Consider the following 15,328-nt stretch of genomic DNA (forward strand, 5'->3'; position numbering starts at 1 on the left):
TGCATTTCACTTAAATAATACTGGCAACAATGCAATGTGGAAAGCTCTCCATTTATATGTGGCACAAATATCTGTATAAGAACAAAGTAAAGTGCAAAGAATGAAACTCGGTCGGCGAATTTATAAACTGGCTTCATTCAGCACGTTATCCATAAACAAAAATTGTATTAGATTAACACCTTAACCCCCCCCCCCCAACCTAACCACTGCAAATCTAGCATCTTATGCACAATTTTGCGCACAAATATATAGTAATAATAATCAGCAGAAATTCCTATACCAATGCAGGGCTCGACAATAACGATGTACCGATGGCCCGGGGCAAGTTAAAACAAAATTGGGGCAAGTAAATCCAATCATTAATATTCCCGTGGGGCAAGTGTACTTTGGAATGCCATACTGCCAAGAGTTTTTTTTAAAGCGGTTCTTGTTGGGTGTTGGTAAAACACGGACTGAGTAATTCCGGTGGTAATTTGCAAAGCAATCCTTGCAAATCTTGAAATGGACCAATCAGAATCGTTTATTTAGACCGCGGTCCGTAATCCACAGTCCGCGTTTTACCCACACACGTTGTTCGTGATCAACCAATCAGCGATCGTTTGACTACGAAAACATCCGTCATGGCGGCGCTGCCAACATGGTCTAATTCTGAAGGAAAACAGCAAAAAGTGATGAAGCAGTGCCTCCTAAACAAGTATTTTATTAGCGTCAGCAAATCAAATGATGGCACAGGTGAGTGAATCACATTGCTGTGACAATTTGAAGTGGTCACAATGAAACACCACCAATTAGATCCAATACCAAGTGCTGATTTTGCACAAGCTACAAAATCTAGCGCTTCCATTTCTCTGTGGATTTTTCTCACCTTTGCTTCACAAATTATTGTTTGACCATTGAGCTTTTTTCTGGATTAAAAACACTTTACTAGTACACAAATGTGTCTATTCAATAATGTTTCATTGTGGTGCACAACTTATAAATATCACTGCTTACTACGACTACCATGTGTAAAGTATTATTTATTTCATTATTTTATTTATTTGAGATTCTCATGTGATGCCACAAAAAATTACATGATATCATTATGGCAGTCTTTTCATTTTACATGGGGCAAGTTCGGGCAAGTAGTTCTCACCTTAAGGATTCCCTATGGGCAAGTCATTTTGGTTTTTAATGTAGAGCCCTGCAATGTCAACTGCTATTTCATTTTTATGCCAGTATCGACTTATAACGTCTGCTCTTCCCCCTGAGCCTATTTTTGAAGAAATGGTCATGCCCTTACCTCTGTCTCGTGTCCTCTTCCCACTTCCTCTGTCTTTTACCCAACATTTGGCAACTGATCTGGTATCAGCATCAGAAACAGTAGGTCACGTATTAGTGTCTGGTAATTTAAGAAAAATGGTTTATATTTCAGAAATCAACAGTTTTTGTGTGATTTTTTTATTTGGATAATTTTTACTGATGTTCTTTCAATTGGTTTAGTTCGTCTGTCCACTTCTTTCCTGGTCCAGATGCTGGTTAAAAGTTAGAAAAGGAGATCAATATATATTTTATACTGTGCCAAACAATTCAAAATGTTTTTAGAAAAACTGAAGCCAAGGTATCCTGTGTAGTTAGCATAGTGCAATATGCATTTTTGTTCTTGTGTTAAACACATTGTGAAAATGAGTGATGATTTACAGGTTTTAAATTTATTACGGTGACATGGCACTTATGTTGTTCATTTTCTTTAATCATTGACCATATTTTTCCTAAACCAGCCTAAAATACCTGTGCTATCATGGAACTCATGGTCACTGGCCTAGCCGATGTTTAGCAGAAAATCTAACAAGCGTAATTAATTCACCAAAAATCCCACATTAGCTTTTTGCACATCTTACTTGATGAAGAATCGAAAGTATTCTTTAAACGATTTTACTTGTGTGTTGACAAAGGTGTACATCTATCTGAAGAATATGTGTAAAATACGATTTTGAGAAAATAAACATGGTTATTGTAAATATGGCTACCATATGTGTATGACTAAAATTTTATTTTTCATGCTTGTGTGTGTTTATTTCTCTGTATTTCATGCATAAAATAATAACAAGTAGTTGCAATGCCAGAGTTGATATACTGTATTTTTGGTGATGCCATTTGGTAAGTTACACAACTGCATAATCACAAATTGCTTTTTATAGTGGCGTTATCGCTACAAAATATCTGACATTTTCTCTCTATGGGCTCTGTCTCATGTCTTGACTTTTCATCTCTAGTTTACCCATGGATGCTTCCCTGATTGAGACATGTATTGATGATGTCCTAAGGGCTTCTGTGGCTTCCACGGTGAAGGCTGGGGACGAGGCAGGACCAAGTGTCTCGTACGCCCCTCCCAGTGCCACTGGTGAAGACTTACTCAGCCTTACTGGTCAGTCAATATAATAAGTACATCGCTCAACACTTATTTGTTCATATAATGCTCACAAAACGATGAACAAGACCATATCTGACTATTAAATTTGTGTTGGAACAGGATCAATTACGCACTGTGCTGTTCATGTGATGCTGTAGTGTTTAAGTGACACGGGCCAGCACGATTAATTCTGAAGGCCCTGGGCAGATTACATGGGCATGGCATCATATAAAAAACAATCTAACATACACTACTGGGAACAGTGCAGCCAAAAGACACAATTTAAGTCTGCATGCCACTGTTCCATACTGCATGTACATACTGTATATTTGATGATGTGTATGAACGGCCATTGAATTGCAGAACAATGAAAGTAATTGTTGATTTTCCTATGAAGAAACAGCAGCTCGTCTCAAGCAGTTGGAGTTGGAGAGCAGTCCACGTCTTGCCGTGTCAAAGAATAACGTCAATATCAACATGGTCATGAATAATCAGGTGTGTGCAGCTTTGTTGAAGTGCTTCTGCTCATCTTTTAGTTACCTTCAAAAGCACGTCACTCATCGTATTCATTTCACTTTGTGCTTTTTTTGTCTCCTCCTCACCGGACACCAAAAGGAGGACATTGTGAAGCTCACAGAGAAGTGTGGTCTGAACAGTGCAGGAAGTAGTCCCGTCGTCCCACCACCACGCACACCAGATAATCTGAAAAGTAACATCCTTAAAGCACAAGCTGAGGCTGCCACCATCAAGGTGAGGAAAAAACACACTGCAATCAGAGAAGAAAGCAAAAGTGGGCCCATGAAGAATATCTGTTTATATCAGCAGTATTACTCATTATTAAATTAATTAACTAACTAATTAACCGTTTAAACACGTGAACAATCATGTACGTATAATGTTGACCTGTTATTCCAATACATGTCATCATTGTGTAGGGCACTATGGAGGACCATGTCACAGTGATTGGAGACAAAAACTGCAATTTGCAGGAGACATCTAGGTATGAAAGGCCACAATTTACCTCTTGCTGTTTTCTGATTTTAGTGTATTTTCTCACTGAGGCGTGCATGTAAGCATGAATGCATGCACGCATTCTATGTTCTATACTGTATTTCCTCTGCTTGCTAAAACTGGAGAATCTCCTGTGTGGTCTTCTTGCCAGGTTGAAGTTGCTCACTGGCCGAATAGGCAGTAACTCGTCTTTGTCTGTTAGTAGTCGCTCTGACATGCAGGACACATGGGACCTGCTTAAGCCGTCTTCACTGGTCTCATCAGCAGGCACAAGGTCAGTGTGTATCATTTGGGATTTGTTGTAATAGTCTTCTCAAAGAGCAGAGTAGAAGTGGCTTTACCCACAACACATGTTTTTTTAACATTATTAGAGCCCTCTAGACATGGAATAACACCCCTAGAGTGACCTTTACTGCACTTTGTGCAGTGGCTAGTCTGTCATCAATGTAACTTTACCTAATGACCTGTAGAATGAATACTACAAATCTTCTGAATGCTCTATATTTGTATTTTAATGAATCCAGCCATTGTTATGCCTGAAATGCTTAATTTGGGCAAATACATAAAATGTGCATATTTTCTGGCCAATGTTAGGCTGTGTTCAAAGAACACGGAGATGACACGAAACAGCATTCATTCATTCATTCATTTTCTACCGCTTTTTCCTCACGAGGGTCGCGGGGGGTGCTGGAGCCTATCCCAGCTGTCTTCGGGCGAGAGGCGGGGTACACCCTGGACTGGTCGCCAGCCAATCACAGGGCACATATAGACAAACAACCATTCACACTCGCATTCATACCTATGGACAATTTGGAGTGGCCAATTAACCTAGCATGTTTTTGGAATGTGGGAGGAAACCGGAGTACCCGGAGAAAACCCACGCATGCACGGGGAGAACATGCAAACTCCACACAGAGATGGCCGAGGGCGGGGACCGAACCCTGGTCTCCTAGCTGTGAGGTCTGCGCACTAACCACCAGACCGCCGTGCCGCCACGAAACAGCATGATTTATTCATTTATTTTTGAAAAACAGAGCGAAATTTGAAGTGTGAACTGGCGAGGGATTACTGTAGTTAGTTCCTCCCAAAAATAGACCTTACCTCAAGGATGAAAAAGGTTTTTCTTATTGCATGTTCCATTTCTCCTGATCATTAGTGCTGAGAGGTTAGCTGAAGATTCAAGCCCAACTCGACTCCAGCCGACCTCGGATTCTGTAGAAGGCATCACAGTCAAGGTAATTGCTTTTCCAAGTTTCACCTTGCTCTAAAAAGTACACAACATTGGTTGTTAGGATTGTCATTCATTAAATACAGCATGTGTACTGTTTCACCTCGCAGGTTTTGTGTGTTTTATGTTGCCATAAAGAATGTTTCTATGCATTTGCAGGTTAAAGCCGAGGAAGCTGACATTCCAAACACGACTCCACCACCGCCTGATAATTTGATTGACTTCAGCGACCCAATCCCTGTTGTAAGTTTGTTTGTTTACATTTTGAATGTACAGACCTGGCACACACTACACAGAAATGCGGAAGCGCTAACAGCATGTACTGTAATACAAGTAGTTGTGGATATTATATTCTGTTGAACTCGTATGCAGGACTCTGATCCTTTTGTAGATCATACTTTCATCACACTGGCCTACTAGGCCACCTCAAGGGATCTCCAATCACAGTTCAAGAGAGACCTTATCCGTGGTCTCATGTTTGTGCATTACAAAAGGATAGCCGGAGAGGAAGAAAAACTAATATCCTGTGTTGAAAATCTTTTTGATTCCTCCCACAAAAGAGTTGGAAAGTTGCTGAAAGAAGTCTTAGGATGAGATTTAACTTGGACGGAAGATAGTGTTGAAGGTGCTGTAGTTATATGTATATAATATCATTAAATATGGTTGTTTTGGACTGTATTATGAGTACTTGAGCCAACAAAGGTATGCATTACAGCAAAGGAGTTCAGTTGATTTATATTTCTTTTATGAAATAGGTGACTTCTAGCTTGTATCTCCTGGATCTAATTCAACCTGTGGGTCATTGTTTAAACTCTGGGGGGCTATAACCTTGAAGATTCCGGAGTCAGTCATTTCTCTGCAAATATTTCTGTTATGAAAATAGGTCAGACAATCCAGACTGCTCCATGAGATATTAAATGGCTTCTTCTGACCTCTATAGAAGTGTCGTTTTTTGCATAGCAATGAGCTCTTATCTATTGTGTTTCATCACAAGTGTGCTAAATTTGTAGAACGCTTATTGATAAAAAGTACACAAAGTAGCGATGAGACGTTATTAAAAGTTGAATGTAATTAATCGGGCCTTGTTATTAATTAGTCACAATGTCCTTGCTGCAACACCACACCTACGTGCATGCATTTTTGTATGGTTGTTTGTCTATATATGCCCTGTGATTGGCTGGCCACCAGCCCAGGGTGTACCACGCCTCTCGCCCAAAGACAGCTGGGATTGGCTCCAGCACCCCCACGACCCTCGTGAGGATAAGCGGTAGAAAATGGATGAATGGATGAACCTAATTTGACACAAAAGGCAATGTTTTCAGTCGAAATAGATTGTTCGATGAGTGAATCTGTGAACGTACGTGCACAAGCTGTATTTGGAGTCATATTCACACATAAATTAAAGTTGACAATATTCATGTTTTACCATTCCGCTATCTTGAAAACAATGAATAAACAAAAATAAATTAATCACCGCTTCCAAATGCGCTGTGCTGACAGCAGCACGTGTTGCATTAAGGTTGATCATGTAACGTTGAAGTGCTCTTCATCTCACTTTTGTTGGACAGCCCTCCAATAAACGTTTTCATGAGCCTGATATTCTGGTGCACTGACGTCACTCAGTGCATCTTTTGCTTCAGCGTGCAAGGACAAGAGCACTGAGAAAAGTTCAGTCGCCTGGAGTACATACATGAATGCAAAAGTTCAATGTGTTTTGGAATGTGTTTTTTTGGAATTAATAAATCACATTTAGTGCCAAGTACGGAGAAAAAGCACATATGTAATATGATGTATATTGTGAGTGTAGTTAGTGTTCTGTGTAGTGACCTCTCCATATTACATGTGTTTATTCATTTATTTATTTTTTGCAGTTAACACCAGCCCAGCAAACAAAAGTCCCCATCACCCCTCGCTGGATCATTCCTACGTCTGCTGTGAGTTATCCGTCATCTTAACTTTATTAGTCTCACCTGCCCGACCGCCTGTCACTGTGCTCCTGCCTGTCCAAAATGCGTTTGACCGCCTGACTTCTCCCCATCCCCTTCTAATGCAGCCTCCTGGTATCTTTACTAACGGCCTGCTTGACCTTGACCCCCCTGCTAAGGTCACCACTCTTGCCCCTGCAGAAGGGGGCTCTGTCACCTCAGCCCTCCCTCACTCCGCTCACACATTTAACACCAACTCAGCCAGGTAAAGTAGTTTGTACACTGTTTGTTTTTACGCGGTGTGACTTTGCTGCCCCCTGTTGACCGAGCCAGAACATGACAAAAGCGCTGGGTCTCATAGGTGCAAAACTTCTCTGGCAAATTCTAGCACTGCCATACACACATTTTGGAGGTCAAACATATTTGGTCCTTCTTTTCCGTTGCCCTCAGAATGCTCTCCTGTTTTAAAAAAATAAATTAAATAAGTCATGTACATTTTTATGCCATATCAGTTTTGACGCATTTTCTTTTGTTGTCCATAAGCACCCTTTTTGCGGGAATTCTACATTGTTATAAATGAGACCCCTGGTGGGCAACAGGAGGAAGTTCCCACTTGGAATAATTTGTTGTTTTAGCCCAAGCGTATGACCATACGTCACATATTAGTGGCACGTTACTACATTTGACAAAGAACCTGAACACACCCCTAAAATTCCTGTTTTTTCTAATGTTAAAAAATGGACTACTTCACTGCATAACTTTTTCCAAATCTACCATGGATTTCCAGCTTCAGTTTAAGAGGTTTTGGGGGAAACTCTATTTTCAAGGGCCCCAAAGTACATCATTGGAAGTATTAGCATAATTTGAAATACTTGCATCAATCTCCTTTGTGGTATAGCGGATCCCTGCACGTCTCCACATTTTTGATCCAAACTATATGGAAGCCTCACTCTATAGGTGGCGCTTTTTTCATGCTTTGGGCTGGCTGGTCCTGCGACTGTATGTTCTTTTCACTCTGACAGCCACCAGAGAGCGCTCTCAGCTCGTGTGCCAGTATCTGCTGTTCCTATAACTCCTGTATCACGGATCATTTTTACTGTAAACGTCACAAATTCACATTATGTTAACAATACCACCCGTTCACGTTGCATTCACAGACGCTTATTCAGTCTGTTCCCAATTGTATTATTGTTATAATTACAACTTCCCTTTCAAGATGAAATGTCTGTTTTGATCAAATAAATGTACCCCCAAAAATGCAATCTATAGTTCAGTGCGACTTATGTATACTTTTTTCTACTCAATAAGGAGCAAACATGAAGCCAAAAAAAGGGTAAAAAATACAGTTTAGTGGTCCATCTGTGTGAATTTCTCTTGGAGATAAATGAAAGTACCGTATTTTCTGGACTATAAGTCGCTGCGGTGTATAAGTCGCACAAGGCCAAAAACGCATAATTAGGTAGAAAAAAACATAATAAAAAAAAAATAAAACATAAGTCGCACTAGAGTATAAGTTGTATTTTTTGCGGGTAATTTATTTTCCAAACTACTTGACCAAAACAGACATTACGTCCTCTTGGAAGGCAAGTTCTAATAATAAAAGAATAGAGAACAGGCTGAATAGGTGTAAGATATGCTAACACAATGGTTATTCAGCTACACAAAAAATAAACATGAACAGAAAAGATGTCCAGTGTTTATGGAACATAATCACATAAACAAACATAGTGTTTATGGAATATAAACACTTTTTTTCATTTATAAGTCACTCTGGAGTATAAGTCGCAGGAACAGCCAACCTATGAAAAAAAGTGCAACTTATAGTCCGGAAAATACGGTATCTATTTGTGGGAGAAGGTGCATTTAGGGACGGCCAAATACAGTGGGACAAACCACCACTCGTATAAAGTATTCTAAAACTGTGGGATTTCTAACCATGTTATTTTTGAAGCCACCATACAGCAGTACTAGCCTGGACTTTACTTTTCATAGAGGTTGTGTACCGAACAAATAAGCACAAATGAAGTCAATTTCTGAAAGTACACATCACACACATCGCAGAGGTGGTGATCAGGATCAGTGATCCGATTGCTTAAAGTGCAAAGTAAACCACAACAAACCCTGAATACTACAAGTGGTCAGGAAAAACCTTTTTTGTTGACGTTTCTGTAGGACTGTACTGCAGCTACCATGTTGCCATCCTCTGACCCCCCTGACCTCCTTCCCCTACAGCACTATGGCTCCGCAGGGAGCCTCGGAGGATGGAGCCAACCCCAGAGGTCTCCTGACCACTGAGCTGTAAAACACACTAACCAAGCTGGGTCAGCAACCATCACACTAACAGACTGGACTAGGACTGTAAGTACGTTTTGGCACGACGAGTGGTGACGGCTGATCACACGATGCTGTAGATTTTGCTGCATAAAAGAAATCCGAATTAATCTGACTTCCAGCCTACCATGGTTGACTTTTATGCTGCTGCTGTTTTATGTCATGTCGAGTATTCCACTGAATGTTGTGATCGATCAAATGAGAGGCTGGAAGAGATAATAACTACTGGACTCTTCATATTCTTGACCAGCCATGTTTTTTTGAACCTTTTCATCCACCGGATAAACCATTCCTATCACTGGATTACCGCACAGGATATTTGGATGATCCTGCTTTTATTTGTACACTGTATTTGTACCAACATTTGTGTCTGTTTTCTAACTCTACATATTCGTGTCCAGACACAGTCATGGTTTAGTCTAAAATGGGATTCTGTGTATTTTCTTCCCTCTTTTTCCCGCCTGTTTTCTTTAGCGTTCATGTTGATTTTTCTTCAAATGAGGAACGTAATTATGTTGCCTGTACAAACACATTTCACAGCCAATTAACCGTTGACGATATCCAGTAACAACGTTTTGGCATGGGGAACTATTGCCTGTGAATATTGTTTGTCCAGGTCATCGTATTCTCAGGGTACTCAATCCTCCGCAACTGGGCTGACGTTCCATCAGTTGATGCTCAATGACCAGACAGGAGACTTCTAGTCTGACGGGATGTTGTTGGATCCAAAGCTTTTGAGTGGTCTCCTAGTATTCCATGTACAGTAAATGTAACAGTAGTCATGGTGGACACGCATGCACCCAATGGTCTTTGTCTACCACACAGGATGTCCAAATGTGTTCCACCAAGGGGCAAATGCCTTTGCTATTTGTTGTTTTAATTTTATTTTATTTTTCAAAATATTTAAACTTCTTTTAAAAAAAAAATCTTTTTAAAATATTTTGACTTTAGTCCCATTATATGATGACAAAAATGACGCCCCCCCCCATAATAATGAAATACAAATGAAATAAAAACCCACTTTAAACTTTATGGGACTAAAACAATGTTATTTTTCCTCATAATATTTCATTATTTTCATAAAACTCATTAGACTACAATCTGTTTTCCCCAATATTTTGACTTTATTCTAAAAATGACTGCGGATTTTCTTGTTAAATTCTATTTTAAGAATGTGATGCAGGCCAATAAAAACAGCCGTAGGCTGCAATTGTTTCTTTGGACGCTCCTGGACTCCTGGACTCTTGTACTCCTGTACCTTCAGAGCAGGAGCGCCCAAAGTGCGGCTCATGGCATTGGCACCTTTTAAAGCTAATTTAAATTTGGAAGCATAAACTTGCAAAATTAAACACATTTTAACATTATAGTATGAAAAACACAAAAGGGAAAAAACAAAGTTTGAAAAAATATATAGTATATTAGAAAAACAATGTGGAAATATTGGAATAAAGTCGCAATGTTACGGGGGAAAAAACAGTGGTTGAGTGGTTAGCGCACAGACCACACAGCTAGGATACCCAAGTCTGATTTCGGCCATTTCTGTGTGGTGTTTGCATGTTCTCCCCATGCATGCATGGAGGAAACCGGGTACTCCGGTTTCCTCCCCCATTCCAAAAACATGCTAGGTTAATTGGCCACTCCAAATTGTCCATAGGTATGAATGTGAGTGTGAATGGTTGTTTGTCTATATGTGCCCTGTGATTGGCTGGCCACCAGTCCAGGGTGTACCTCGCCTCTCACCCGAAGACAGCTGGGATAGGCTCCAGCACCCCACTTAAGTGAATGAATGAATGAAAAACAGCAGCAACATCATTAACAGCATCTCAACTTATCTACATGGGTTGGTTTACCAAATGCAAACAGAGCTGTCCTATCCAGTCATTGAGCATGAACTTGATGAATCCTACTCAGATGAGGTCCAAATGTATTCTAAGGCAATCAATTGAATGATAACATTACAAATGATTAACAACCAGATTACTGCTGTCCCTGGTATCTGTGAGCTCCATTGATGATAATTACTATGCATATTTTCTCTGAAATCCTACTAAATTGTGATCATCAAGCAACTACATAGCCCTCTTGTGACAATTCATATCAAACATTCCCTGAAAATACTGACAAGTTACTTAAATCTTATTTTGTACTTTTGAAATGAGCGTGGAATTATATATTTTTTACTTTATTCATGGTTTAATATCACATTGATTTTTAGTTGTTTATTTTTACACCATACATTGTGATCATGTCATGCCGTCACAATCAGTGCAGTTATTTCTGTTGTATTGCCACTCAGTGTTCACATACTACATACTACATGTCCAATGTGTGTTTCAGTGTTCCGCTGGCTGTCGTTATGATCGACTTTTTGTACGACTGACAGTTTTGTTAGCACACAGAAATGAAAAAAAAAAGTAGGAAACCTGGCTGTTTGAAACTGACCGGTCAATCTCAGATACTATTTTTATTTCTGTGAAGTTTGGTTGGGAGTCACTTGTTTTATCTTTTGGAGAATGTTGAAATGTTTTAGGTGTAAGGGACCACATTTTATGTTTTATTTTGTTTTGTTTTTTTTAATCGACTATGGGACGATGACCTGGGTCAGTGAGAAGTAAAGGAAGTAATTCAGTTGTCTGTGTTGTTTGTTTCCAGTATTAAAAATCTCCTAAGCGGCAGTGGGCCAAAGAAAAGGAAAGCCATCACCATGGAAGTGAAAATGAACATAACACACAAACACATCATAAGAACTGCTAAAGATTAACTCGTGAATGATATTGAATCATTTTATTACTGTATTTTATATGGCAATAGTGTTGTCTAAAACTGAAATCGATTGTAACATGATGATGACCTGTATTTTCCACTGTATGATCAATAATGATCAGAGTTGAAATTATAGTTCAATCCTCAAGATGGGGTTTCATTACTAACGACTAAATAGTCACTACAATTGTTTGATCCTCTGCAATTGTTTTGTCTCTAAAAACAAAAGTCAATTAATTAGATTTTATAATCTTGCTTTCAATCTTAATTTGACATGTTAGTTTGACACGCGTTAGATGTGTGCCACTAGGTGGCAGCAAAGTCGTGTTGTCTTGGAAATAAATACGTATGTAAGCACATTCCACACTAGTATATTACAATATTTAATGTAAGCTCCGTATAAACAAAAAATTAAGCTTGTATTTGTGATGGAAATTGCTTTTTTCAGACAGAATTATATTTTTAAACAAAACAAAAACAAACAGCATGCTGACTGCAGTATTATACGGCATTTAGACGCCCCATGAGTGCCTAATACAGGGGCGGCCAACCAGTCAGAGGCTAAGTGCCACTTTTTTTGCTGTGTTACTGCAAAGAGCCACATCATACTTATGGGCACACATATAACATTATCCCATGCATTAACCAGAACCCTGCTCAGCCAGATTTATTGAAAACATCCCACACCAACATTATAATATCAGTTATTTTCAACAGTTAACATTGTGTGCACTGTTTCACACACACACAAACTCTCAGTTCAAGCAAGTCCACAAACAAAAATAAAATGATTTTCTCTTACTACGCTGCTTGATGAGACTTCTGGCATTCCTTATCTTGAGAAATCCTCTTCAAATCTGGCTTGTATTCTGTTGTTGCCACTTGAAGCAATTCTTTCAAATGAGTGTCAGTCAGAAGAGATTGATGCTTTGATTTCACATGTTTCAGGGTAGAAAAAACAGACTCGCAGACGTACGTTGACCCAAACATTGACAGTATCTTAAGCGCAGCTTGTTTGATGCTGGGGTATTTTCTCTAGGCATACTTTTCCAGAACTCAATGCCCCCCCTGTAAAACAGCTTTCAGTTGATCACCTCACAAAGATCGATCATCTCCAACTCAGCCGCAGCCTCATCTGTGACAAGCGGGGCTTTCAGTTTTCGCATTAAATGGGTCGACGAGGAACATAATCTGTGGTCTTTTCAGTTGTAGATCACAGAAACGGGTCACAAAGCTTTCGTGCAGGTTTGCAATCAGTATTGCATATCTCTCTCTTTTCTTTTTCAGGGTGGGGCTGGTGACTTGTTCACTGGCTTTTAGCAGAGTATTAAAATGCGTTAAATCTCCCTTTTGAATATGCGCCTTGAACAGCTTTAGTTTGTTGACCAACGCAAACACACTTTGCACCAGGTCAGGCAGCATTTTTAACTTACCCTGGAGGGTCATGTTCATTCTGTCCAAGTGACACAGCATGTCGACTAAAAATGCCAGATCCATAAGCCACTCAAGGTCCGAGAGCTCGGGATAGTCCTTGTCCTTCTCTTCCATGAACAATTTCACTGCATCAAAAAGCACCTTGCGTTTTGGTAATGGTAATGGTTTTATTTCATTTGAACATGCATCAGATTACAATTGAGTGCATCAAATAATCAGTTCACAGTTCCACATGTCCAAAAGGAGTAGGAAGAAGCAAAGCTTATTAAATCCTACCCCTCCATCTGGTACTTTTACAATCAGTAACTGTTGCATTTGTTCACTTCCTGCTTTCCATAATAAAGTTAGTTATTTTTTTTTATAATGCACCTGGTACCGAAGTACGAGGTGATATGACCATGACAATGACATAATGGGTACCATAGTAACTGTCAATATAGTGATATGTAGAGATGTATGTATGTATGAATATATGTATGTAGTTTAGACAGCCACCTCACAGTGCAGTGCAGCAGCAGGTCACCTGTAAGCCCTTGGTCCAGCTCAGCCATGAGATTCCTGAATTGCCTGTGGTTAAGCGCATGTGTGTGGATGTAGTTGATGATTTCCATCCCAGGCTTCATGACGTTTTCTGAATTCAACGATTTAGACACAAGTTGCTCCTTGTGGATGATGCAGTGGAAATTCCAAAAGTCGGGAAATGTTTGATCAGCTTTTGCACAGGCCCACAAGCCCGTTCACGGATCTGATCATGGCTGGCGCTCCATCCGTGGCTATTGCTTTTGCAAATGCAGCCACAGCTCTCATCTAAAGCCACACTAAAATACTCACATGCTTGAATGTCAGAGTGCAACTGTGATTCAACGGCCGTATTAATATCCGATATTCTGCGTTCAACACTGTGGCGGGACAGTTGTCTGATACGCTCAGTTTTAGTTTGTCGTCTTCAGGAGACAATATTTCAACGGCGTCAATGAGGCATTTTTTTAATGAAGTCCCCTTCGTTGTACGGCTTTTTAGCCCGTGCGATGTTCCAAGCCAGTTGATATGATGCAAGCGTTCCGGTCTCTGAGTGTTTCGGACACTTTTTGAAAAACTGCATCTGCTTTTCTGCCTGACTTTTCAAAGCGACCAACTCGTGATTACAAAGTTCAGTCCCTTTTGGAATTCCTGTTCGATGTTAGGAGTGAGCTGAAGTGACGCTGAAGATTGGAAGCTTAGAAATGCCCTAACGCTGTGTGACAGCCGGCTTGCCATTACGTTCAACAAAAAAATATCAACTCTCCCACTCTGTCAAAAACGTCCTGTGTTCTTCTTCATATTTTCGTTTAACTGTGCATTTTTTCCCTGCCATTTTGAGAGCCAACTTAACAGAAATTGTTCACAATGCAAACGATGTCGCGCCAGAGATTCTCTCGTCGTGCGTTTGACGTCACTCAAACAGGCTTACCTCGTCAGCGTGCCATCTAGCCGTAAAAGCTCCTGAAGAGCCGCATGAAACTAGCGAAAGAGCTGCATGAGGCTCGCGAGCCACGGGTTGGCCAGGTCAGGCCTAATATGTCAACGTCACCGCCATATTGGATGTGGCAAGAAGGAACTGCTGCATTGGATTGCATCAACCAGATCTCGTGAGATTACCTTTCACCAGTAAGACTGAAAAATAAAGTTGGCTTGTAATCGGCACGGTGGTCTAGTGGTTAGCGCGCAGACCTCACATCTAGGAGACCAGGGTTCAATTCCACCCTCGGCCATCTCTGTGTGGAGTTTGCATGTTCTCCCCGTGCATGCGTGGGTTTTCTCCGGGTACTCCGGTTTCCTCCCCCATTCCAAAAACATGCTAGGTTAATTGGCGACTCCAAATTGTCCATAGGTATGAATGTGGGTGGGAATGGTTGTTTGTCTATATGTGCCCTGTGATTGGCTGGCGACCAGTCCAGGGTGTACCCCGCCTCTCGCCCGAAGACAGCTGGAATAGGCTCCAGCACCCCCGCAACCCTCATGAGGAAAAGCGGTAGAAAATGAATGAATGTAATTGGCCATAATATCGATATTAATGTTGCCATGGAATCAACCAGCAGTCTTGTGAGAAGGACGTCTCCCTAACCTCGCATAACGTTTGTTTGTGTGTGTGTGTGTGTGTGTGTGTGTGTGTGTGTGCACGTGCGCAGAAAAGACCTGAACTTCAATCACATAGTTGAAAGGCAGATTGTGAGATTGTGTGTGAGGACACCATACGCCTCACCC

The 15,328-nt window shown here is 40.5% G+C and overlaps 1 protein-coding gene across 4 annotated transcripts in view; it reads left to right on the top strand.

Annotated features, from left to right (window-relative positions):
• epb41l5 (erythrocyte membrane protein band 4.1 like 5) overlaps positions 1–13,972 on the top strand; it is a 38,132-nt gene extending 24,160 nt beyond the window's left edge. Inside the window, exons 17-26 of one of the 4 annotated variants that reach the window (XM_058081693.1) lie at positions 2,256–2,407; positions 2,790–2,887; positions 3,008–3,142; positions 3,328–3,392; positions 3,606–3,677; positions 4,560–4,638; positions 4,791–4,874; positions 6,503–6,565; positions 6,685–6,821; positions 8,789–13,970. In XM_058081693.1, coding sequence (XP_057937676.1) covers positions 2,256–2,407; positions 2,790–2,887; positions 3,008–3,142; positions 3,328–3,392; positions 3,606–3,677; positions 4,560–4,638; positions 4,791–4,874; positions 6,503–6,565; positions 6,685–6,821; positions 8,789–8,858 — 955 coding nt within the window. In that variant the 3' untranslated portion in view covers positions 8,859–13,970. Of the gene's footprint in view, positions 1–2,255; positions 2,408–2,789; positions 2,888–3,007; positions 3,143–3,327; positions 3,393–3,554; positions 3,678–4,559; positions 4,639–4,790; positions 4,875–6,502; positions 6,566–6,684; positions 6,822–8,788 lie in introns of all 4 variants that reach the window. The other 3 variants (XM_058081694.1, XM_058081692.1, XM_058081695.1) reach the window with 3 other exon arrangements.
• The last annotated feature ends 1,356 nt before the right edge of the window (positions 13,973–15,328 follow it).

The sequence above is a fragment of the Doryrhamphus excisus genome, chromosome 9 (genome assembly GCF_030265055.1).
Source record: "Doryrhamphus excisus isolate RoL2022-K1 chromosome 9, RoL_Dexc_1.0, whole genome shotgun sequence".
Taxonomy (NCBI): domain Eukaryota; kingdom Metazoa; phylum Chordata; class Actinopteri; order Syngnathiformes; family Syngnathidae; genus Doryrhamphus; species Doryrhamphus excisus.